The 24,002-nt window shown below is 34.4% G+C and overlaps 5 protein-coding genes across 10 annotated transcripts; 4 read left to right on the top strand and 1 right to left on the bottom strand.

The window, feature by feature from the left end:
• The first annotated feature begins 3,241 nt into the window (after nt 1–3,241).
• LOC111275595 (zinc transporter 11-like) lies at nt 3,242–5,261 on the top strand. The gene is made up of 3 exons (XM_022861020.2): nt 3,242–3,813; nt 4,413–4,453; nt 4,540–5,261. Exons 1-3 carry the CDS (start codon nt 3,333–3,335, stop codon nt 5,068–5,070), a joined length of 1,053 nt encoding a protein of 350 aa, XP_022716755.1. The 5' UTR covers nt 3,242–3,332; the 3' UTR covers nt 5,071–5,261.
• Nucleotides 5,262–5,608: 347 nt separating this feature from the next.
• LOC111275596 (uncharacterized) lies at nt 5,609–9,690 on the bottom strand. Of its 2 annotated transcripts, XM_022861021.2 has the most exons (7): nt 9,259–9,555; nt 7,129–7,465; nt 6,642–6,726; nt 6,374–6,460; nt 6,042–6,281; nt 5,778–5,897; nt 5,609–5,711 (listed from the first exon to the last, which is right to left on the bottom strand). In XM_022861021.2, exons 1-6 carry the CDS (start codon nt 9,420–9,422, stop codon nt 5,821–5,823), a joined length of 990 nt encoding a protein of 329 aa, XP_022716756.1. In that variant the 5' UTR covers nt 9,423–9,555; the 3' UTR covers nt 5,609–5,711; nt 5,778–5,820. The 2 variants fall into 2 exon arrangements, with proteins under 2 accessions (XP_022716756.1, XP_089610826.1); XM_089754700.1 differs by having other exon boundaries at nt 5,609–5,897; nt 9,259–9,690.
• A 462-nt stretch (nt 9,691–10,152) lies between these two features.
• Nucleotides 10,153–13,085, top strand: LOC111275599 (zinc ion binding protein). The gene is made up of 4 exons (XM_022861025.2): nt 10,153–10,582; nt 10,679–10,874; nt 11,466–12,152; nt 12,628–13,085. Exons 1-4 carry the CDS (start codon nt 10,425–10,427, stop codon nt 12,817–12,819), a joined length of 1,233 nt encoding a protein of 410 aa, XP_022716760.1. The 5' UTR covers nt 10,153–10,424; the 3' UTR covers nt 12,820–13,085.
• Nucleotides 13,086–14,256: 1,171 nt separating this feature from the next.
• Nucleotides 14,257–19,167, top strand: LOC111275597 (uncharacterized). Of its 4 annotated transcripts, none has more exons than XM_089754699.1 (8): nt 14,257–14,749; nt 14,896–14,961; nt 15,066–15,572; nt 16,115–16,209; nt 16,291–16,413; nt 16,855–17,670; nt 17,960–18,176; nt 18,286–19,167. In XM_089754699.1, the coding sequence occupies exons 3-8, from the start codon at nt 15,278–15,280 to the stop codon at nt 18,762–18,764; spliced, it is 2,025 nt and encodes a 674-aa protein (XP_089610825.1). In that variant the 5' UTR covers nt 14,257–14,749; nt 14,896–14,961; nt 15,066–15,277; the 3' UTR covers nt 18,765–19,167. The 4 variants fall into 4 exon arrangements, with proteins under 4 accessions (XP_089610825.1, XP_089610824.1, XP_089610823.1 ...); XM_089754698.1 differs by having other exon boundaries at nt 14,290–14,695; nt 14,786–14,961; XM_022861023.2 differs by having other exon boundaries at nt 14,530–14,749; nt 16,091–16,209.
• A 1,267-nt stretch (nt 19,168–20,434) lies between these two features.
• On the top strand, nt 20,435–23,601 carry LOC111275600 (Ribosomal protein S10p/S20e family protein). 2 transcript variants are annotated; one of them, XM_022861027.2, is made up of 4 exons: nt 20,438–20,759; nt 21,115–21,168; nt 22,185–22,517; nt 23,063–23,601. In XM_022861027.2, exons 1-3 carry the CDS (start codon nt 20,556–20,558, stop codon nt 22,494–22,496), a joined length of 570 nt encoding a protein of 189 aa, XP_022716762.1. In that variant the 5' UTR covers nt 20,438–20,555; the 3' UTR covers nt 22,497–22,517; nt 23,063–23,601. The 2 variants fall into 2 exon arrangements, with proteins under 2 accessions (XP_022716761.1, XP_022716762.1); XM_022861026.2 differs by lacking the exon at nt 23,063–23,601 and having other exon boundaries at nt 20,435–20,759; nt 22,185–22,754.
• The last annotated feature ends 401 nt before the right edge of the window (nt 23,602–24,002 follow it).

Below are 24,002 nucleotides of genomic sequence, written 5' to 3'. Positions count from 1 at the left end.
ACGAATTCTAAATCCTTCACGTTTTGCATACTTAATATAGTACTCTAAAGCCTCTTCCAAAGATTAAAACTCCATTCCGATAAATGATTCTAAAAACTCATGATTTTTATAAGCTACCTCTGTAATAATTTCAAAATCATATTCCTGCCAACTTTATCAACATTTAATTCTTTATTAGAAGATGTTGCCATCACCTGTAACAAGAATTGAAAACCTTATCAATAAATTAAGATAAAAATTTGAATCACCTTCAATTCCATGCCATTATATATATCATGATCAAGTGACATTTTCATATCATTTTATTGTTGATATTCCAACACCTAAATCCCAAAAACACATACAAGGTAAAATAACTTTATAATATGAAACACATCAAAACTAAAGCAAAATAGTGCATAAAGTTATTCTTTTACAATTCATTAAAACAGAGCAAACAATAGTTAAAAGACCAATAAGGTTTACTTTATGAGGCATTGTTGATAAGCCAATCTCACCGGCCTTAGTTATCTGCTCCAAATTTTCTTCAACGAAAAGATATTACGTTGGCATAATAATGATCAATATGATTCAATAAATAAAAAATCAAATGCATAATCTAGCCAAGAAGAAAAAGCTACATAAGAATATTTCATGATCGGTAACAGGGCATGACAAAAACATCTATAGTCTTCAACAACCTCTATTTACCAAAGTCATGATGAGGCTAACCACACATTCTCACAATCATATCAGTACAAAATGTCCACCATCCCAGTTTTGAGATCATATTTGACCAACCTCTTATGAAGATCAGTTAGCATGTTTTGATTAAACTTTAACTGAAAGAGACAAATTCTCACATACTTTGAAATAACACTGATTTTGAAACTTTCCATAAGTAGAATATTATCAGTAAACAGAAAGTTGATAATCCAAAAAACACAGTAGAACAGAAATCAACCAGCATATTGCTAAAATAGATTTCTAATACTTTTAACTTAATATGGTTGCTTACAGTAGCAAACTTGAAGGAAATCCAAAGACAGGCAATTATCAAATATAACCATACAACCCCATCACCTATAGAGGAAATATGTAATAGCTCTTTATCACATAATTCAAATCCTTTCATTCAATATAATACAATATATCCTTTCCCAGATATGCATAAGACAAATTGACAACATAGAAGACAACATATTGCCAACTCCCTCATTCACCCCCTTAAAAATACTAATTTTAACCTACACTTCCAGTGAACATAAAAAGCCATGAATTCTCCTCCACCTATCAACTTTTCAATTCAAACCGCTTAATTAAATACCTATGATCAAACAATTTTACCTATGATCAACCAATTAATGAAAATTTCGAAGTGGAATTCAACTAACCCAGTAAAGAAATCACGAAATTTGACTGAGATGGAAAGCTTACCAGTAAAAAGAATTGAAAAATCAAAAGAATGAGGCAGTAAATGTAGATGGAGGTGACAAGAAAAGAAAAGTTTTAATTTTAATTAATTAACCCTAAATAAATTATTAATATTTATTTTTAAGTGCTTAAAATTTAAAATTTTATTTATTAATGAGATGTCATTGTATTATTCACTGATAATGTATAGAAATGATACACTATCAGTGTATGAAATATTAATTCTTGTTTTATTTACTTGGCATTATTCATTATTGGTGGTAGATATGGTTATTAATTTTTAACTCCTTACATCATATATTGTCCATCTTTTGTTGGTGTTATTCAAATATAATAACATCTTTAAAGATTTTTAACTCTTCAGGGCATGGTAAAAAGTAAATTTGATAATTTTAAATAAGATAATATGACATGAAAATTATATAAAAAATTATATTAAAGTGATAGGATTTAAAATTTTTAAAAAATTATATAAGTTTGATAAAAATTAAAAAAATATTTCATATTTAATGTATAAATATGAATTGTGATATGTTAATTGTTGTATTTTATATGTATTTGAAATATAACATATATAAAATAAATATACGAATTATTATTTATTAAGAAGTTGAACTTCAATTGTAATTATTATTTACAAAAAGTCACTAAACAACCTATTTTTTCGGTACTTCATATGGTTTAATCTAAATAAACATTATTTTCATTACTCATCGATCTAAAATGGACAAAAATGGTGATCTAACAAGGTACTACCAAGTGAAATAAATTTAACTAAAGAAGGTAATTAAAATTAGATTTGACAATTTATGTTTTCATGTCGTGTCATGTTTAATATGTATAATAACAAAAATTATTAAAATACGAACACAACATGAATTATAAAACGTATTTAAATATTAAACATGAATATGACATATTTAATATACATATTACACATGACATGAAATGATTAATACATATATAATTAATTCGTTTAAACACGATACGAATAAATATGAATAATATGAATAGACACGACTAATATAAATATATACGAATAGATACAATTAACATGAATATATATAAAAATACAACTAAAATAATAAAAAACTAAAAGCTATTAATCATTTACAATTTAATAAATTTAGCATATTAATAATATAAAAAATACTTACATATTAAAAAAAATTTAATACTCATTTAATATGTATTTAATATATATATCTAAAGTTTGTTACATAAATAAATTAATTTTTAGTATAAGTTCAAAATGATAAACCATTAAAGATTAAAAAATAAAATAATAATGTATAAGACTAATATTAATATTTATATTATTAATATAAAAAAATAATTTTATAATAATTATTAAATGAGTATCATAATTAAATGTTTAACATAATTTTTATATGATATTAAATAACTAATTAAGTATCATAATTAAAAGATTAAAAATTAAAATAATCTTTATATGTTTATATTAAATTAAAATAAATATAAAAAATATGTTTTAAAGGTATCAAATGTATTAAATGTGTATTTATATGATAAGATTAAATTAAATGTGTTACGTAATTTGATGTATCAACATATATACAATATGAATTGAATTACGTAAAAATTTGTATGGACATAAATAAATACAAAATATTTTTTAAATACATATATATATATAATTTTTTTATGTTATTTTTGTATCTGTATCTAAAATTGTAAGTCTAATTAAAATAAAAAGAAAATCCTCACCAAGTCAACTTAAACTTAAACGTCTATTTTGTTCTACTTTCCTCGTATTATCAACGACCATTTCCTAGGTTAGTACTTCTCTTATCTTTTGCAGTATAGACAACGACAAAACGCTCCCTCTTCTCTCTTTCTATATATTCTATGTAATTATGTAATGAACTCAAACCACATTTTAACTTTACATTCTTCCAATGAAAGTGTCAAGTTTTCTCTTCTTCCTCTTTCTCTCCCTCTCTCTTTTCCTCTCTGCCACCTCCCATGGGGGCAGCCATGATGATGATGATGATGATGATGATGTTATGGCAGGTGAAAGCAATAAGCCTCATGACCTACGTTCCAAATCCTTGATTCTGGTCAAGATATGGTGCTTGATTCTTGTGTTTGTAGGAACCTTCATTGGTGGAGTGTCACCCTATTTTCTTAAGTGGAACCAAGGGTTTTTGGTGATGGGAACTCAGTTTGCTGGTGGGGTTTTTCTAGGGACTGCTATGATACATTTCTTGAGTGATGCTAATGAAACTTTTGAGGATTTGAAGACTAAACAATATCCTTTTGCATTTATGTTGGCTTGTGCTGGGTATTTATTGACTATGGTGGCTGATTGTATGGTTTCTTATGTGTGTGGGAGGGGTAATACTTCATCTAATAATAATGGTGATTTGGAGCTTCAAGGTAAGAACACGTTTCCACAATTTTCTCTTTTATGAATTCTTTTATCAAGAATTATGAATTATAAGTAGTTGAAGCAGTGTGTTTCTTTTTTGTGAATTGGGGAAGGAAAAGAGGTCCAGCCATGTTTGGTTCTTGAGGAAAGGAGAGGATGAGTTCAAGGTTAATGACTCGTTAATCAGTTCCCACATTATAAAGCAAACTCTAATATGTCTAAATATAAATGTTAGGTGAGACAAGACCAGATCCATGTTCTTGTTGGTTTCACACGCCATGTCTTGTTTGTTGATCTGTTAGAAAAAGGTTGGAGGAAAGGATAAGAATATTACTAACCAATTTTGGTTGCCATTAACATTTGGGAGAAGAGAAGCTGTTTCTGCGCGAAATTTTCTTGATAATAACTTTAGGAGTATGAAAGTAGAGGGCCATATATATTAAATTAAGAGTAGTGCAACAATGAATGTTTGGTTTAATTCGGTTGTTGTGTAATAAGTTATCTTAGGCTACCAGAGCTCTTGATTTTATGGTTATGATGGTGGTCGAACTGTTACTATGGCTATAATTCTACCTTTCCACCTCACACATATCTGTCTAAACTGCAGGGGCTGAGCAGAGCAAAAGTAATCCTCATCGCAATCCGCCGGTAAGCTTAATAGCCTAAAAAATTTTCTGTAATTTTCTTACAGAATTCGTTTCTGTTAATATTTGGCAGCTTTCCATGCTATGTAGGTTGGTAATGGTATTAATATAGCTTGCGCACAGCCCTCATCACTCACATATGTGAGTTCTTTTGGGGATAGTGTTTTGTTGATCGTTGCCTTGTGTTTCCATTCAGTCTTTGAGGGCATTGCAATTGGAGTTGCAGAGACAGAAGCCAATGCTTTGAATGCCTTATGGACAATCTCCTTGCACAAGATATTTGCAGCAATTGCAATGGGGATCGCACTCCTCCGAATGATCCCAGATCGTCCCTTGTTGTCATGCATAGCATACGCTTTTGCATTCGCCATTTCAAGTCCCGTTGGTGTGGCCATCGGGATCATAATAGATGCCACAACTCAGGGTGCTGTGGCCGACTGGATCTTTGCCATATCAATGGGGTTAGCATGCGGAGTGTTCATCTATGTATCGATAAACCATCTGTTATCTAAAGGTTACACACCCCTTAAGACAGTTTCAGTCGACACACCCCATCACAAGTTTTTGGCTGTCTTGTTAGGTGTTGGAGTGATTGCCATTGTAATGATCTGGGACACTTGAATGTAATAATTTCAACTTGGGTTACCTTCCCAGTTTTGGTTTGCAAGTATAGTATAGAACCAGATAGATCAAGTTAGGCTCTTTCTTGTCTATGTCATAGTTACTCGATCACCATGCTTTCATTCTCAATTCTCAAGTGTATTACTTACATTCTATTGGTTCATTTCTAACTATAAAGTGGCTTTACTATATATATTTTTTGACAGGCACAGATGGATCAACGGAAACTAGATTCAATGCTGACTATGGAATCTGACCAATATATATTGACTTACTATCATGCATGAATCATGAACTGAGTCGATTATACAGTAATGTCAGATGGGCTGGACAAAACATAAGATTCATCTAATGTCTCTTGCCTTCTAAAAACATAAATGTTTTGCCGTTAAGGAATGAAGGCCTTACCTGTCGTCTTGCTCGAGTTCAATGGGTTCGGCAAGGCCTTTGGTATTCCAGGCTGAACCATGTTCTTGTCAGATACAATGCAAGCACTGAAACTATTTTTATTTTATAACTCTACTATGGGAGCAGAGACTAGGGTAGGAAAAATTCATTGGTATAAACCGAGAAAAAGTATTGCCCCAAAAGGGATATTTTCGGATCAGCAGCTTGAGAAGCAGTTTCTGCTTCAGCAAAACCTACAATAAATAGTGTTATTATTGGTAAAATTTCCTAAAATCCTCTGATAAAAGGTGCTAACATACAAATTTGAAATTTGAAGTAGTTGAATGAGTAATATCCAGTGCTCTAGAGGTCCACATGAAGAGCTTTCTCGAGGCAAACTGATACGATAATGGGACCGGCCAAGTCTCCAGCAGCACAGCCTGTGGAAAAATTCACAATTTAAAATGATGCCAATGTAAGACAGTTAAACTTACAGTCTTACACACAAACTTGGGATGTCAATAACAGGCAGACTATTTGCTATAAACTATGAAGAGTTAAGATGTAGATAGGTGACTACTTACCAATCCACTGACCAATTGAAGGACGAAAAAGAGTAGCACCAATCCCTGCTCCAATGGAAGCAAAAATCAATGATGCTCCACACCTGATGGTAACACCGGTAATCTTCTTTCCAAGAAGTTTAGTTTGTTCTGTTATGTTGACCCCGTCACTCTCTTCAGAGTTCGTTATGCGAGAAAAGCATCGGTAGATTTCAATACCAGTTTGGACAAGCCATGCTGCTGCAACTCCAAGAAGATGACCTGAATAAACATTGGGAAAAAGGCAGAGATGTTACAAAGCTAAAGCAACTATTTACAATAAAATAGAGGACATATTGATAAATGGTTTTGACCTCTGAAAGTTGTTCTGCTAACTCTGAAGAAGTACACTGTGGCAGGCATTCCCCTTTGGGACTTCCGGACAGCTGATTTTGGAACGTCTGCATGAGTTGATCAAACTAATGAGCAGCTTACAATAATAATCAACAAGAAGATTTTGAATAATAATGATCATAATATGATAAGAGTAGAAGCATTTTTTCCCTTTTACATTCACAGGCAAGTTGAAGTACAACCACCGATCCACCACCATGACTTTGTGGAATAATGGAAAGAATGTACCTTTAAGGAGTTTCCATGCCATGCGTTGCGAAACATAAATAACAGCAAGTCTTTCAAGAACCCGTCTTGTTGTTACAACAGTAGTCTGAGAAGGCATAAAACATAATAAAGTTAAGTTGTTCCTTAAATAGCAAAGGATTGTCTCAATTGCAGTGCAATGTGCTTCAAAAACAGAGATTCAACAATCTATAGAAAACAGACTTCAGAGCAAAGCTTAGATTTAATGAATAGAGAAAGAAGAATTGAACATATTTGTCATGTGTAACTATGAATTTAATTAGCATCTAAATTACATAACTCCATATCTTTTATTAATTTTAACTGCATAAATTGATGAATTATACAAATATTTGGTTTTTTGCTTGACTCTCGCTGAAAAAGCATATCAGAATTTCATAAGATACGAAGAGAGACAGATGAACAATATAAAAAATTGGCTCAGCTGCAGGATATCATAAAAAGGCAAGACCAAAAGCAAACAAGTCACCTCACGAATTATTTGCTTCACTGATTTTTTGAAGGGAACAACTAAATCCACGTGGCGCTCTTCCGGAGTGTCCTGTAGGAAGTCATCATCATCCTCTTCTGTGTTCATAGAAGGCTCCAATAGAGGCAAATAGAACATCAGAAATGACCTCAAAGTTGTCATAGCAAATGGCCTCAACTCAAAAGCTGAAAAAAGAGGCTTTAACTCAATTTTATACTCCTTGACAGTGTATTTAAGAGCATCATTCTTAAAGATATCTTCAGATACTCTTTGTATCTTTGAAATGTAATCTTCAGGCAATTCTGCAGCAGCATCACAATGAGAGACCTTGGGATAACTGCAGCACAACCACCAGGGATTAAATTACACTTTTTACTCATTCCACCATCAACCCATTTACCCAAATCACCATCCTAAGCTACTATTAATTCTTAAGCCATAATGTAAAACTAAAATAACCCAGGCTAACAGTGTCAACTTCATGCACAACAAAAATTAACTAAGCAATCAGATCTTCTAAACCAAAGCTAGCCGCCTAATACAGTATTAAAAACCAAATACAACACTGTTGAAACCGATCTAAAATAAACCCAATCCTAATCCAATTCAAATCAGCACTGTCCATTTATCAATACACAAATCAAACACAGGTATACATATACACACGGATGATGATATGCATGCAATACGCTCATATACATGTATATATGCATATACACATGAAAAATGCATATGAAACCAAACAAACAAAACTCAATTGCCTAAATTCCATGAAGGTCCATTATCCTGTTCAATCTAATCCAATCATATCAGCACTGTTCACAGAGAAATACAAAAATCAAATTCTGCCATGCATGCACATACATATGTTGACATGAACTATGAAATACACTAAGGGGGCGTTCGGTTCGCAGAATCTTGGATTCCAAGGGAAAGTGTGATATCCGGGAAAGTGTGTTATCGAGGAAAAGTAGTCATTTTCAGGGTATCTCGTTTTCAGATTCCTATGTTTGGTTGAGAAGAATTTGTGTTTATTAAATCATTTATTTTTACCATAATATCCTTGACAATATAACAAGCCCTTTCATTTTGTTTTTAAAAAAATGAATAGGACAAATGATGCTTTTATCATCAAATGAACGAAGGATTTAACATTATTTTTTATAAAATTGAATTCATCCAATTACTGTATTTTTGTTAAATAAACGCAATAATTGATGATATTAAAAAAATATAATATTGATCAAATACAGCATTTTAAGTAAATAAACACCTTAATTGACTTTTTTAAGAAAAAAATATTGACACAATTACTGCATTTGTAATAAAAAAACGCCGTAATTCATCAACTCTGCAAACCTTTCTGGTTTCAGTTTACCAAACCTTTCCAATACGTAATTTGCAGAATTTCAAAACAAGTTTTCTGACATTGAGGAGATTGACACTATCTTTCATTCATCATGTGCCAGACTATAAATTGATTTTCTATATTCCAAATATTTATAAACAGGCAAAAATATCCACAAGCTTATCCAAAATAAGGAAATAACATACTTTAACATTTACGGCATTTCTATGTGGTAAACACGTAATAATCAGCAATCAAATGCAACACTAACTTTGGTAATTACCACGTATGTTTAAGAAAAATGCTGTAATAGCCAATTATAGAATATATAGAGATGCAAAAAAAAGAAGAAGTATCAATTACTGTGTTTTGTTCAAAAGAAACAAAGTAATTGACTTAAAAAAAGTAATTTTATTGTTAGACTTTCTTTTCAAACTGGTAACATAGATAGTAGAAATGTTTTATTCAGGTCCAATGTGGAATTCAAGCAACTTTCGGTCCGGAATCCTAAAATAACATAAGGAAAGATAGGTTTCAGATTCCGGGACTTTGAGTACTGTTGAGAATCTGACATTTTCCCAAAGAATTAGATAACATTGAACTAAACGTGGGAATCAGATGCCCATAATCAAGATTCTGAGAGAAAATTTTTAGATTTCCCTGAGTCAAACGCCCCCTAAATAAATTGTCTAAATACCATCAAAAGCCATTATCTTCTACTAATCACCATTAAAAACCAAGCAATAACAAACAAAGTGAACAGTACATGGATGTAAACATACCCAAAAAGGAACCTAGAGGCAAAAGGGGTTCCAGCAGCAAAGGTAGCGGCGGCTGATGCGGCGGCAGCGGAGGCAGAAAAGAACCCAGAAGAGTGGAAGCTTTGTGGGGAGCAAAAGCTTGGGTTTTTCTTGCATAGATCTAGCAATATTGCTATTCCCGCCATTGTTATTCCTCAATACGCAGCTAAAAACAACAAATAAAAGAAACCCACTTCGGCTTATATCACTACCATAACAATGATCAGCTCAAGCTGTTTTCTACCTTTTGGGTTTCTCTGGGAAAGTTAAAGGCTTTGAGGGGTTTTTAACTTTTTGATTCAAAAATAAATAAAGGTAATAATAATGGTGAGCTTAGAAGACACCGGACACGATTTGATTTCTGTAAGAGAGAGAGCGAGAAAAGTTTTTTCTTTTTCTAATTTCCTTGTTTGTAGGGTTTTGTTTGGTTTAGGTTCTGTTTTATTATTATTATTTTTTGTCAAAAAATGTAAGTGAATTTATGTTTATTTATTTTGTCTTTTTCAAGGAAAAAGTAACAGAAAAGTAAAGACATTATGTTTAATTTCAAATAAAAAATTTTGACTTTCAATTGGAAATAAAATATATAGTTTTTTTTATATAATCATATTAAAATTTTAATTTTAGTAATAAAAATTTAATATTTAACAAATTTAAATACAAAAAATATATAGATTTTTTACATCAATATTAGGAAAGGAATAATTTTCTTATTATTTCACCCATTTAAATACATTTAAAGCTCATAAATGTATATAAAACTTCAAATTATTTCGCCCACAACTATCAATTTTTAATTTTGAAAAAAATTAATACTAAATTAATTCATTAACACAGACAAACGACAAAAGCCTTTTCCTAGCAAGCCAAATCGGTGTATCCAAACAGGACCCTTCTTCCTACACAAGAAATAACCGATTTAAATCCTGTCACAGGTAAGTACCAAAAAAACAAAAAAAGAAAACAATTCTGTGATTCCCAAATTCTTCCCTAAAGTTTCAACTTTTTAGAAATCAAGGGTTCTTTACAAATTAAGGTTTTGATTTTTCGCAATCCCAAATTCTTCACCAAAGGTTCAACCTTTTGGAAATCAAGGATTCTTTACAAGTTAGGGTTTTGATTTTTCCCAAAATTAGCCGAAAAGGAAAATGAATTTGGGGGATTTACACAAGGTTTGGGAAATCAAAGCATTGAAGAGGAAACCAGGAGAAGAAGAAGCCCAAAAGATCTTAGAAAAAATTGCCAAACAAGTTCAACCCATTATGCGTAAGCACAAATGGAGAGTAAAGCTCCTCTCAGAATTCTGGTATTTTTAAAAAATTTTATTAAATTTTGTATCTTTCTATTTTGTTAAAGAAAGGTTTTTTTTTATTAATTTGCTGAATTTAATTTTGATTTATAGTCCAAATAATCAAGCTCTGCTAGGGTTGAATGTGGGAGGTGGCGTGAACGTGAAGTTAAGGTTACGGAGACCTAACCGGGATTGGGATTTTTATCCCTTTGATCAAGTTCTTGATACAATGCTTCATGAGCTTTGCCATAATGATCATGGTCCTCATAATGCTAGCTTTTACAAGCTTTGGGATGAACTTAGAAAGGTACAAAATTTGATTCTTTTATATAGTCCCTAATCATCATTTTCCATTGCCAAATGCTGTTTTATGGATGGTTCTTGTCTATATTATAATTTTCATGTTAGACTTGTTTAAGTTGGTGTAATTGTGTTAAAACCATTAAAGGACAGATTATGGCCTGTGAGAATTAAATCATTAGGAAAGCAGCATTAGGGATATTGCCTATATATGGATGCATAATTGGATGTTATCTATGTGGAAAAGGAGAAGCTGCTTGAGGATATGATAGTTGAATGATTTGGCTGTTGGTTGAAATGAATTTGAACTCTACAAGTTTCAATCTGCTTGCGATGCATACCATTCTCATTATATGAGATGTCTGCTTGGGAGAATTGGTCTGATCTCCACTCTCCAGTGTTCCTTTTGTTTTTCCTCATTGTCATTTACTTGTGTTTCTGCAGTTAGTTTAAGTTTCGAGAAAGATGCCCATATTTTCATCTTTAGATATTCTAAGGATCTTGATATGAGAAAATAGTTTGGAAAATCTATATTTAAGTAGGGCAGCATGATAATTTTAATGCCTTTTTGCATATTTGTCCTGTTATATTCATGCAGGAATGTGAGGAGCTCATGGCAAAAGGTATAAGTGGCACAGGAGAGGGGTTTGATCTTCCTGGGAGGCGCTTGGGTGGATTTACGCGACAACCTCCACTCTCATCTCTTCGCCAGACTGCATTAGCTGCAGCGGAGAACAGAGCACGTTTGGGGTCTCTATTACCTTCTGGACCTAAACGCCTTGGTGGTGACTGCACCATTATGGATGCACTTAGTCCAATACAAGCAGCTGCAATGGCTGCAGAAAGGAGATTGCAAGATGATATCTGGTGTGGTTCTCATTGTTCTGAGGTTGCTGGGGTTGAAGAAAATTGTGGTGATACTTTGCAGGATCATTTGGACATTGAGCAAAGAGCAGAGAGCTTGCGTGTCAAAGATATTTCTAGTGGACATGCTCTGGCTGAAACATCTCATAAGCGAAGGCATGAACCAGATAAAAGACTTCAATCAATGAACAATCATTTAGAATCCAGTTTTGTGGATTTAACTACAGATGCTCAAGTATTTGGATCTGTTATCCATCATGGTGCCAGATCTCCTAAACGAAGTTCTAAATCTAATAACCTTATACCTAACCAATCTAGTTCAAGTGCCTCGTCTTCTGTGCCCATGCTTAAGGGTGATTCTCTAGAAAGTCTAGGAGTAACTGCTATGTGGAAGTGTGAATCATGCACTTTATTGAATCCAGTAAGTGTTTCATGCAGCAATATTATTTCATTCATACACTTTGCTTATAAGGGGATATTGTTTTGTTTAAAATATATGTTCACCATGTTTTCAATTGAATTTTATTTGCTTAAACGATTTGGCTATGGTTATGTGTAATGTCAACACATGGTTAGAGTCTTGCTTTTGGAGCTGTATTTTCTTGTCCTGCATATTTGGCCCATTTGGCTATGTAATATTTTCTGATTGTGCTGAGCAATCATGAATTGAAGCATTGTAGCAATTCTAATACCCATGGGCCATGATATAATTAATATTGATATGGACTCCCCCTCTACCCACATAAACATGTTTAGTTTCTTTCAGTGATAGTTCCATTGTGTTACCTCTTTGCATCTTGAACTGGAGAAAAAGATTTTTTTCTTTCGTTTTGTTTTTGCTCCAAATTCCTTCCTAACAACTTACTTTGGATGTCGTTGATGTTGAACCAATGCAGCCATTAGCCCCAATATGTGAGCTTTGCCGCAAAGAAAGGCCCAGAGACATTGGTACCACGTACAAATTTTGGTCCTGCAAGTTTTGCACCTTGGAAAACAGTGTGAAATTGGATAAATGCTCAGCATGTGATCAATGGAGATATTCACACGGCCCTCCGGTTTTGACTCGAGCTCCCAATGTTGGCACATGAGAAGTAATATCTCCATGTGCATTGTTTCATCTTATCCAAGTTGGTAGATCTTCTTGGTGAAAGTTTGTTGCCGTGTTTGAAGTGATATGGAGGCATTTTCCACTTTTGGTTGCTTGTTGTTTGGTATTACAATTGTTGGTTGCTTGCCAGCCCTTCTTGTGATTATCTTTTGGATGCTATTAAAATGTTCTATTGTTTGGTAAGGGAGGGTGGGAGAGCATTGTAATCTTGACATAGTTTAATCTACTACTAAACTTTTATTTTAACTCAAGTTTCCATTGGAGGTTTCATTTCAAAAAATAATGAATCATGGGACACACTAACCTTTCCTGTGATAATCATCAAACAGCAACTGTGGACCAACATATCCCCATCCGATACACCATGCTAGCATTAATTTTGTGGAACACTATAAGGAACAACCCAACTACTTAATTCAATAACAAGTTTCTTCTTCTAGTATGCAAAGAAAGTTTAGGTTTCCCTTTACCATTATGATTAGTTGATTTTTCCTTTTTAGTCATAACTTTATGTTGACATACGAATTATCAGTATTTTATATGATATAAATACTTAAATTGTTAGATTTAATTTAAAAGAGAATATACTAATGAATGAATGCATACCCTGGGAAAGGAAAAAAAAACATTTGCTTCAACTATAAAACACCCCCAACCCCAAGACACTAGTTTTATGTATCTGTTAATTGTTAAGTGGGAAATAAATAAAGAAGCTTGAAATAGTAGCTTTCCTAGCTGTACTACAAACTCTAAGAAAATTCATTACAAGTGGAATGAGAAAGAATTAAAAGTTAAAATCCTTTTTATAAGAACATGGGGATCTTAGAAAATCCACATATATCATTTGCTTTTGGTTTTGTTGTAACAAACAAAGGAAAAAAATGGGAAACTGAAAGTCATTGCAATTATCTTTTCACACCCACAGATCATTTGGAATTTGACTTTGAATACTCCATTTGACTCTTTGTATCATCAAAAAGGCTAAAGTGGGCAGCTTTGGAGACATAGCTAACTTTCATCCTTTTTTTATCATTTAGGAAATATTCAGTCATTAATTCTTAATTTCATATATAAAATGATGGTAATTTATGTACTCAAAACTTAAGTTATTCGGACTCAATGTAAGTGTTAAATACGAGTATGGATCCGATACAAATAAGTACAATTTTTTAAAAAGGTTTTTCATATATTTGAAAGATTGGATTTTCGTACTCATGTTCATATTTCAAAGAATATGAAGAGGGAATGAAGCTGAAGCTGAAAATTTTAGAAAAGAAAGCAGGAACATGAAAAAAAGACAAGGAAAGTTGGAAAACCCCACATTGGCCAACTGTTTTAATGGCAGAAAAACATGTTATTGTGAGGGCCCATGGACCAAAAGGCCTATCCAAATGAGTGATGAACTCAGCCCCCATTTGCTACAAAAATTTCATTTAATTTTTATTTATTTATTTTTTACCTTTTCTTCTCTTAGTCCTTCTGGTGTCTCTTCTCCCATCATCAGCAGCTGCATGCCAAGCCTGCAACTTCCGAACCACCCACCAAAATGTCCTTTTGTAGCTCTCTTTTTTCACTTCTTACTCATCATCTTTTGTCACCTCTCTCTTCTTCCACTTTCTCGTGTTCCACTCACCAAAACAACGACAAAGTCTTCAGCTTTCGCCTCTTTCTTGAACCCTTGAAAAAACCTGAATTTTTCCAAAAAAGATCCTATTTTGATGCTTAATATTGTATGTTTAGGTGTAAAGAAAAGTGCTCATTTTTCCTTTGTTCTTGATGGTTCTCTTAGTTCAGTCAGTCAAAGCCGTATCTTGGTCCCTTTTGGTTCTTTCAGGCCTTAACTTCAGTTTGCTCAGGTTTATCTCTGATCTACTTGCAGATCTTCAAGGCTCAGCTTTTTCTGAGTTCTGGTCAGTTTTTTCTAATTCCCCTCTCTTGTTTGGTAGAATTCTTTGAAAATTCAGCTGAAGATTCATGATGGCATCTTTTGGGGATAGTGTCAGCTAATTGTAGCTTTGATTGAATGCAAAAAGCTTCTGTTTTGTTCATTTTGAAGGTGGCCAAGTCAGCTGGATATTTTCTATTCAAACATTTGTAACTAATTAGAGAAATCTATTGTCAGGTAGTTGGAGTTTCTGATCTTTTAGATACTCAAAGATTTAGTTCCTGTTAATTTTAATCAGTTTTGCGAGATACATAGTTCTTATTCTTCTTTCTTTTTCCTAGTCATTCCACAGCTTTGGGTAGAGGGATCAGTTTTGAAGGTAATAGCTTGGCCATATTCAAGCTATTTTCTGGATGATTGTATGGTGGTTGTCTTTTCATCAACTAGTTTTCTAGTGTCAGAACCCTTTGCCAATTTTGGCATCCTTAGCTATGTGAGGTGATAGTCAAGAAGATTTTGTTTCGTAAATCACCTCTTGGTGCTTTATATCAAAATGTCTGGAAATGATCATTGTTTTGTCGAGTGGAAGGAGGAATTTGTTTCACAGGAGCGTGGTAACCGTGTGGTTCACTATTTCTTGAAGGATTCCGCTGGGGAATCCATCCGTGCAGTTATTGGTACTGAGAGGAGTGTTAGGCACATGTTTTATGTTGTTGCTGAGGAGTTTGTGAGGATACATGGTGCTGAGCATTCAATTCATGCTGGTTTCAAATGGAGGTCAAGGAGAGAGGTTGTGGATTGGCTTACATCTATGCTCTCAAAGCAGCATCTGCAGGGAGATCGATCTAGTATGTATTGCGCCTTTTGATCTTTGAATTCTAATATTTACAGGCGTCAAAAGGTAGTAAATCACAATAGAATGCATCAGTCATGATGTACTTATTAATAAGACCTTCTTAGCAAAGCAGTTTAGAATTCAAAACTTATCTAAAATTCTGTTTAGTGTTTTAACAAGCATCAGAAAAGCTTAATGATTAAGCTTTGCATCTTCGGTTGTCCTTCATATATGAGTTTAATGGTAAATTTAAGGTCTAGTATGAGTTTTCTTTACTGCCCATCTCATATTTGTAACTTGATGTCATTGTTCTTCCCTTTTTTCCAAATTTATAATTCTTATGAGTCACTTGTATTGTAGTACTACTCTTTTAGATGGAGGTAAGAAAAATGTTATTATCAATTATTGTTGAATGGTCTGGTTGTTCTACCATTTATGGTTGAAGCAACAAACTAGGGAGAGTCATTTATCTTTAGAATTCATGTTTCCTTGAAAAGAAAACACTATGCTGAACATCTCTTAAATTTACAGTTTTTATAACATCTTCAATGACAGAGTCACCGAAACATGAAGTGCTGCTAGCATTGGGATCTCCCGGTTGGGCAACGAACGGGATTAGTGCTCGAAAGGCCCAAGCACTGGATGATATGGTATATCATCTGTATTTTTATGTTAGTTCAGTTCCTTATTCTTTCTTTGATGTTTGTCTGACACTGACTCCTATATTACAGGGCCATCTTAAAAGAAATTTGAATGGACAAAGTTCTGCTGTTGTGTGGTCAGGCACTGCATGGACATGTGGTAAACAGCTCAAACATTTCCCTGCATTTTGTCGCAATGGGACCACAATAGCGGTAAGCATCAACATATAAGAAAAAGAAATATGGCACAGATTGGGGTGCTGGACTTTTATAAATTAAATGAGACGCCTAGACTACTTGCCCAAACTCTAATATCATGTTGAGACCTGGTCAGATTTCATAGATTTAATTGGTACAATGAGAAAAAGTAAATGGTGCTATTGAAACAAATTGCTATAATTCATGAACTGCTCTTAAATAGTTTGTCACATGAGGCCATAATAATGTGATATGATGGCATGGAGTTTGCATCTCTGTTGCTCAGCCTTATCCTAATACAAGGAGGCATGAATTTTTGGGCCTTGATGGGTTTAGCAGCATCATTTCTTGTTGGGACCAGGCATCATGCATTTGGATGTGGCTTTATCATTTGTGCTTTCTTTGACTGTGAAGTCTGCTGACATTTTTCCTTTTCAAATTTTTCCTGATGTTCAGATTCAATCCTTTGTTTTTGTCATGGCTAAAGGAGAGAATCACTATCTGGCTTACTTGGAGGACATGTATGAAGACAAGCGGGGGCAGAAGAAGGTCAAAGTGAGGTGGTTTCACCATACTAAGGAAGTCAAGGGTGTCATTCCTGTAAGGAATCCTCACCCAAAAGAAATTTTCATAACATCTTATTCACAGGTCATTAGTGCAGAGTGCGTTGATGGTCTTGCCAGTGTCTTAACTCGTGAGCATTATGAGAAATGCTCAGCTGTGTTTCCTGATGCTTTATTAGCCAGAGTTCATGTGTGCTTTAGGCAGTTCAGAAGTAATAAAGTGAAGCCATTCGATTTGAGTAAATTACGTGGCTATTTTAATCAACCGATTCTCTCTTGTTTGAATTCCAGTCTGTTCTTAGAGCCTGACTCCATGAACCATGGCCTAAATTTAGAAGAGGAGGAAGAACTAAGCCCCAGTGAAAATCTTAAGATAGGAAATAAGAGGACCAGAACTAACAGAAGTAGTCAAAGGTTTGTGACAGATTCAGGAAACAGGATTTCTGGCAACCACTTGATGACTTATGAAACTTCATACAAGAAAATAAAATATGCTTTGTCTGGAAAGAGAATGCTTTCCCTCAAGCATGCCGAGCGTCAACGTTTGTATGGCTCAGTTTTCAAGGTTGATGAAAAGATAGAGTTGCTGTGCCAAGATAGTGGCATCCGAGGCTGCTGGTTTAGATGTACAGTCTTGCAAGTATCAAGCAAACAGATGAAAGTTCAATATGATGATGTGCAGGATGAAGATGGATGTGGAAATCTTGAGGTATGTTCTAGGCATTTTAGAAACTTATATCGGTATATTTTCAATAAGTTAATCTCCATTAGTATAGTATGTAAAGAACAAATTCCCATTGGATATTCATCACAAACAGTGGTGATTCCAGTAAACGGCTTGAAAATTTTCGTCACTTTGCCGAGGAAAAAAACTGAATCTCTAATTTAGCTATGCTAGGTTTTAAACTGGTTTTGATTTTAATAAATCTCATATTTTTCTCATAAATGTATTTGTTCTTCTCTTTGAAATGAAAGCTGATGCATTCTGCACTGTGTAGGAATGGATCCCAATTTTCAAGCTTGCCACGCGTGACAAACTTGGCATTAGGTGCTCAGGCCGGAGTACAGTACGACCTGCTCCACCCAGCTCTCAAACAGTACTTGCTGTTGAGGTTGGGGCTGCTGTTGATGCATGGTGGAGTGATGGCTGGTGGGAAGGGGTTGTAACTGGAGCCAACAGCAGTGGCGATGATAATTTGCAAGTTTACTTTCCTGGTATGTTTATTTTGAAATGTATTATGTTGCACCTGCTACTTGTTTATTGTGATGGAATTGATGCTTTCTCGTTTCCTGCATCAAATGATAATTACTCTTATGGTGTTAGGTGAAAATTTATTCCTGAACATACACAAAAAAGATCTAAGAATTTCCAGAGATTGGGATGGGGACCACTGGATTGATATTGAGGCCAGACCCGATATACTCTCGGTGATATCTGCTTTAATTAGCCCCGGTTTGGAAATGAAAGTTTCCATGTCCTCTACTGTTGTCACGGATGCCAAGGTTGATGATGGCACAATGCCAATTGAAGTTGTTGCTGCCAAAACTGTGCTCAATGTTGCTGAAGGGGAAAAGCCTGAGTTAGCTAATCAGGACTGTTCTGATAACGTCCTAGAAGACACTGGTGGTACAAAAGATGAAAAAGATGGGGATGGTAGTGATGGTAAGAAGCCTCCACCATCAGAAAATGGCAATAATGAAAATGCTGACAATGCCAACATCATTCATGATAAACTAAATGGTGTGGATGGTAACAATGAAAACAACACCAACAACAGCAATGATGATAAGGAAGCAAGTTAGAGATGGAAAATGACACGGTGCAGAACTGCAAAACTACAGAACTCGTGGAATTGACTACTTAAAATGTTTCTGAAGCAACTGATTCTTTTGTAATGGGGATGGTAGTACTAATTCTTCAGTTAAGACCTTCTGTAAATAGTGACGCAAGCATAGAAGGAAGTCATCGTGTTTTGACTTGGTGGCCCTGGTCTGTATACAGTAACAAGGTTAGTTTTTTGTGGTTTCTGTTGTAATAATTGTTTGTACTAGAAACAGGATTTGCATTAGAAGATCTTTGGTTAGGAGCTCCTCTAAAATGGAGCCTGTTCTTCCTCAGTTTCTTTAGTCAAGGGCTTTGCTTGTATCTTGTAACCCCAAATTTGTATTCTCTTAAAAATTAATGAGAATTATCATATTTTCTTCACTTAGTATTCTTGCTTACTGCTATTAGTCAAGTATTTTAATGCTCCATTTATACAAACACCATTGTCTTCCATTATAATGTGCTATAGATATATTTCGAAGAATATATTTTTAAGCTTGTTTTGACTAAAACCCTGTTTAAAGGACCGGGAAAATGTAAAAGTTTTGGTGAGGTATATGGGAGAGAAGGCTTGGGCTAAACAATGAAGATGAGAGAAGAATTATAATCTCAGCCATTGTTTTCCATCTATAAATTTCATGTCCAGAAAAAGGTTTTGCTTCTTCATAGCTAAATTTCTTTGACCATGGCACCTGGTCACTTGTATCTGGTCCTGTTACCTAGCACTGGAATTCCCCAAATTCTACAGTCCTGCATGCAAAGATTGAAGTATTCAACTTAGGTTAGCAATTTATCAAACTTTTCTTTGGATTGGAGATCATACTTTCGCCTGAAAGGGTAGTTCCAGTCACTCCATCCAGCAATAGTTATGACATTGTCAAGGTAACAGTTACAATAGATAGCTCTTGAATAGTTTCCCCAAGCTCTTCCCAAGTAAAATTTACCAGTTCCATTGATTTGCAGTTTACAAATGAAAACCCCGTATTATCATATTGTGAATCCCTGCGGTGAGCTGCGATTGCTCCATACTTTTTTGCAGTGGACTGAATCAGACAATCCTGTTTCAAAGAATCTAGCCTGAGTATCATAATTATGAAGAAATCTGTCAATCTCAAAGGAAATTTCACAATCCTGAAGTAGGTAAATTACCTGATAGAGTGCTCTTGATTTACCGAAGATGAAATCGATACTGCCTTGAATGTGGCACTGGTAGTAGTGTGATCCAGTTTCATCCAAGAGTGTGTCCTGTGTCCCCACAACCTTGACCTTTTAAACCATTGCCTGGTCACCAAAGATCCTGAGGGCCACAGCTTGCCTTCCAGATTCTCCAGGAGCTGCCAACTATATTCTGCAGCAAATCATTACACTCAATTATCAGAGTTTAAAATGCTGATACTAGCTTTCACTAGTTTGGAAGAATCAAAGAACAAGTTTACCACCTCAAATGTGACCTCAGTTACGAACATGTTTTCAAGTACACCCCTAGCTTGTGATAGAAATTTTCCAATCATTACAAATGATGGGTTATAATCGTAGCCCAAATCAAATACGAACTACACAAACCTATTCTTATTGTGCCTGTTTTTGCGCTTTCCATTAGGCCCATCTTTGAAAACCACTTACAAAACTGAAAAAAAAAAAAAAAAAAAAAAAAAGAAGCCCTTTTGGATAACACTGGTGAGAGCAAGAGGAACACAAGAAAGGCTCCTCTTTTCCCATCCAAAAACAGAGAACACTTTAACAAAAACAAGAGGAGATTGAAATTTGCAATGGCAATATCATCAATCTCTTCAATTCTAATTCCTTCTTTAACAATCCAAAGTTCTTGTTCACCTAAACCAAAGTTCACTTTTTTATCTTGTTCTTCACCACTCTCGTTCAACCCCTTGAAGCTTGGCAACAATACGCTTAAACTTTCTCAATCACCCACCAAGCTTTTTGCTGCTCCTGGAACTTTAGTAGAGACAGCCGAGGTTTGGATAAGTTTCTCCCTTTTTTTTTTTGTTGTTTTAAAGAAAAATTAACAACTTTTAAATTTTGTTTTAACCTTTTAACATTTTGATTGTTGAGAAATCATGGGAATTGAAAAAAGATTGCCTTTTGGCTGGATGGGTTTGAATTTTTTTAAGTGTATTTGGATAATTCTTTGTTGGTTTGCTGAAAATTGCGAGAAAAAAATGAACTTTCGCCGTTTCATTTTTGTTCATGTGAGCCTATTTTGTTACTGTTATAGTTGAATTTGAAACCAAATCCTGAACACCAAAAAAGGAATTTAGTTTAACATTAAATTCCCACTTTTTGTTTTGCATTTAATTTTGTGTTTTGCAGGTTGGAGATTCTGAGGTGCCCAGTTCTTCATCTGTTACTGCTGAAACAGACAAGGTATCTTTAGAGCTATTTTTGAGTTTGTGAAAGTTGTTTAAAACTGCAATATTATATTTGAAACTGAAGTTCAATCAAGTTCTGGAGTTAACCTTGTTGTTTAGCTTATGTCTTCAAAATTAACAGAATATAGGACACTAGATATAATATTAGATTTCCCATCTATACTGGTATGACATTCTTTGTTTGAGGATAATATACTTGTTCTTCTCAATACTCCTCTGGAAACATAGGGGCATTATCAAAACCATTGATAGAAGGAAGTACATTGCCCATCTTCTGACATGATTCTATGGATGCTGCTAGGAAAGTTAGATGACAAAATTTAAGGTTATTTTTTTGCTTGTGCCTGTTTTGTAGCTTACTATGGCTCTGTGAGAGTTAGATGATAGGTTTATTCTTTTCATATGTCAGTGATTCATTGTAAACATATTTACATACGTCATCGTTATTAGAGGTTTTCCTGTTTTTATTATTGCTCACAGATTGACCAGAGTAGGCACCTGAAACTTGTAAAACTTTACAAACTTTAAACAATAGGTTTATTACTGTCCTCTCTTTGCACATGGTGATAGTCAAGTATGCCATTGGTTATATATGAGTTAATCTTGGTTTGATCGGCATCTAGCTGGTCCTCAGAAAGTTTGTTTTGAAACCTTTACATCGTCAAACAGTATGAGGAGGAATAAATCATAGAGGGGTAAGTGGTTGCCTCTTCTACCTTGAAATACTATTGTGCTAGGAAAGAATTATATCCTGTGGCATGTCAAGCTCCTGAAATGATTCTTTGGAAGAACAATTAACTGTAATTTACTTGGGACTCACTGTTAGCCATGTGGTTTGTGAAGGGAGATTCCGAATGGTCTGATATGAAATCCAAGTGACTGGAAATCACTAGAAGCCCAATGATGAAGTTGAACCATGCTAGATAATCCCATTCTGTCTAAATAGATTATATTTTTATCTTGTTTTCTGGTTGTTATATTGGAAATCCTTATTTACATTTCTTTTCACAGTTGGCACCTAAGCAGAAGATTAGAATTAAACTTAGGTCATACTGGGTCCCCTTGATTGAGGACTCATGCAAGCAGATAATAGATGCTGCACTTATTACCAATGCCAAGACCATGGGTCCTGTGCCATTACCAACCAAGAAGAGGATCTATTGTGTTCTTAAATCCCCACATGTGCACAAGGATGCAAGGTTCCACTTTGAGATCCGGACACACCAGCGCCTTATAGATATTCTATACCCAACTGCACAAACAATTGATTCTTTGATGCAGCTTAACCTTCCTTGTGGAGTGGATGTGGAAGTCAAGCTCTGATGAAGCAACACTGTAGCTTAGGTAAATTTTTGTATAAGTTGCTAAAAATTTTTCTTGATTAAGGTCTGCTTTGTTTCTTTCCTTGTTTGTTACTGTTGGTCATAGGTTAAAGTATTTTGTGCAACTCGTTGCAACTTATTTGAAGTTTTTAGAAAACTTCGAGAAATGCAAATAGTAAAAGTACTGAATTGCTAATTGCCAAAGCTGAAGTCTGTTATATTTGTTCTTATATCCAGAAAACATATGTAAAGTTGTTTAGTGCTTGCTGCCTACCTCCTTTTAAACCTTTGATGAGAGTCATTATTTACATTTGCCTTCTCAACTTGAAATCCCATACTTTAAACCTGTAAATTTAGGATGTTTCCTCATTACATTCATAAGCCCTAACAGTTGAATCCTTTCCATGTTGTGTTTGATTAGAAGATAATATTAATCGTAAAAGAACTGAGGGGAGAAAGGGCCAATCCCGGTGTTGTATAACTTGTCTGTCTCACCTGTCTTTTAACCTATATTGTTCGGACTTTTCGGTTTTCTTGATATGTTCGTATCCAACTCATATCTTACAGATATTGATACGGAGGTTTGACCCTCTAAACACACTGGAACACCTAGAAAAAATTGAAAATATTCATATCCGACACTCAGCCTGAATCCAAGTAACAGAGCTGTTAATTGTTCGGGTGCACCTTGAGGTTGGTTCAACGCTCACTGGCTCTCACTACCAACTGTTTGGGGACACCATGAGATTGGTTCAAGGCCTACTGGTTCTCACTACAAGTGATAAATGTTGCAGAAAGTTTTTTCTTTTAACCAAGGTTGGATTAAGCAATTAAAATTCGCGTCTGGCCAGTTGTTTTGAAGGCATAGCCACCCATAGATTAAGCAACTAAATTTCAAGTTGGCCACTAATTTTGTAATTAAATATTCAGCCTCCATATGATGCTGAATTGAATTGAGCTGCTTTCAGTATACTTTTCAACTATCAAATCCATCTGGCTCAGGCAAAACCAACTTGGATTTCATGGATGGATGTGAGCCCGTAATTGTAAAAGTAGCTAAAGATGTTCATTAAATTAAGGTCTGCTTTATGGCTTTCCTTGTTTTATTATTGTTGGTCATAATAAGTTTTCTTTTGCAACTCCTTGCAACTTCTTTCAAGTTTTTAAAGAACTTCGAGAAATGCAGAGGATGAAACTTCTGAATTGCTAATTGCAAAAGCTGAAGTCTGTTACCTTTGTTTTTATATCCAGAAAACATATACAAAGTTGTTTAGTGCTTGTTACCTTTGCCTTCTCAACTGGAAACACCATACTTAAAAGCCATATATTTAGGATTTGTATCCTAACAGGTGAATCCTCTCCATTTTGTGTATGATTAGAAGATAATTCAAATCAACATGAAGTGAGTGGGACTAGATTCTAGGACTTTTTTTTTTTTTCTTTTGATATTTAAAAGCGACTTGACGAATAAAATTAATAATTTAATATTTTATTAATAGATCACACG

The sequence above is a fragment of the Durio zibethinus genome, chromosome 25 (genome assembly GCF_047325235.1).
Source record: "Durio zibethinus cultivar Kanyao isolate XHJ-2024 chromosome 25, ASM4732523v1, whole genome shotgun sequence".
NCBI lineage: Eukaryota > Viridiplantae > Streptophyta > Magnoliopsida > Malvales > Malvaceae > Durio > Durio zibethinus.
Note: the sequence above shows the minus strand (reverse complement) of the source record. Positions and strands in the feature narration are given on the sequence as shown.

Coding starts and splice junctions, on each gene's coding strand:
- LOC111275595 (XM_022861020.2), top strand. CDS start 3,333: ATGAAAGTGTCAAGTTTTCTCTTCTTCCTCTTTCTCTCCCTCTCTCTT. Junction 3,814..4,412: donor TGGTGATTTGGAGCTTCAAG/GTAAGAACACGT, acceptor TCTAAACTGCAG/GGGCTGAGCAGAGCAAAAGT. Junction 4,454..4,539: donor ATCCTCATCGCAATCCGCCG/GTAAGCTTAATA, acceptor CATGCTATGTAG/GTTGGTAATGGTATTAATAT.
- LOC111275596 (XM_089754700.1), bottom strand. CDS start 9,422: ATGGCGGGAATAGCAATATTGCTAGATCTATGCAAGAAAAACCCAAGC. Junction 6,727..7,128: donor TGAAGCAAATAATTCGTGAG/GTGACTTGTTTG, acceptor ATGCCTTCTCAG/ACTACTGTTGTAACAACAAG. Junction 6,282..6,373: donor TAGCAGAACAACTTTCAGAG/GTCAAAACCATT, acceptor ATGTTTATTCAG/GTCATCTTCTTGGAGTTGCA.
- LOC111275599 (XM_022861025.2), top strand. CDS start 10,425: ATGAATTTGGGGGATTTACACAAGGTTTGGGAAATCAAAGCATTGAAG. Junction 10,583..10,678: donor AAGCTCCTCTCAGAATTCTG/GTATTTTTAAAA, acceptor TTTGATTTATAG/TCCAAATAATCAAGCTCTGC. Junction 12,153..12,627: donor CATGCACTTTATTGAATCCA/GTAAGTGTTTCA, acceptor GAACCAATGCAG/CCATTAGCCCCAATATGTGA.
- LOC111275597 (XM_022861023.2), top strand. CDS start 15,278: ATGTCTGGAAATGATCATTGTTTTGTCGAGTGGAAGGAGGAATTTGTT. Junction 17,671..17,959: donor ATGGATGTGGAAATCTTGAG/GTATGTTCTAGG, acceptor TGCACTGTGTAG/GAATGGATCCCAATTTTCAA. Junction 18,177..18,285: donor TTTGCAAGTTTACTTTCCTG/GTATGTTTATTT, acceptor TTATGGTGTTAG/GTGAAAATTTATTCCTGAAC.
- LOC111275600 (XM_022861027.2), top strand. CDS start 20,556: ATGGCAATATCATCAATCTCTTCAATTCTAATTCCTTCTTTAACAATC. Junction 20,760..21,114: donor CTTTAGTAGAGACAGCCGAG/GTTTGGATAAGT, acceptor TGTGTTTTGCAG/GTTGGAGATTCTGAGGTGCC. Junction 21,169..22,184: donor TTACTGCTGAAACAGACAAG/GTATCTTTAGAG, acceptor TTCTTTTCACAG/TTGGCACCTAAGCAGAAGAT.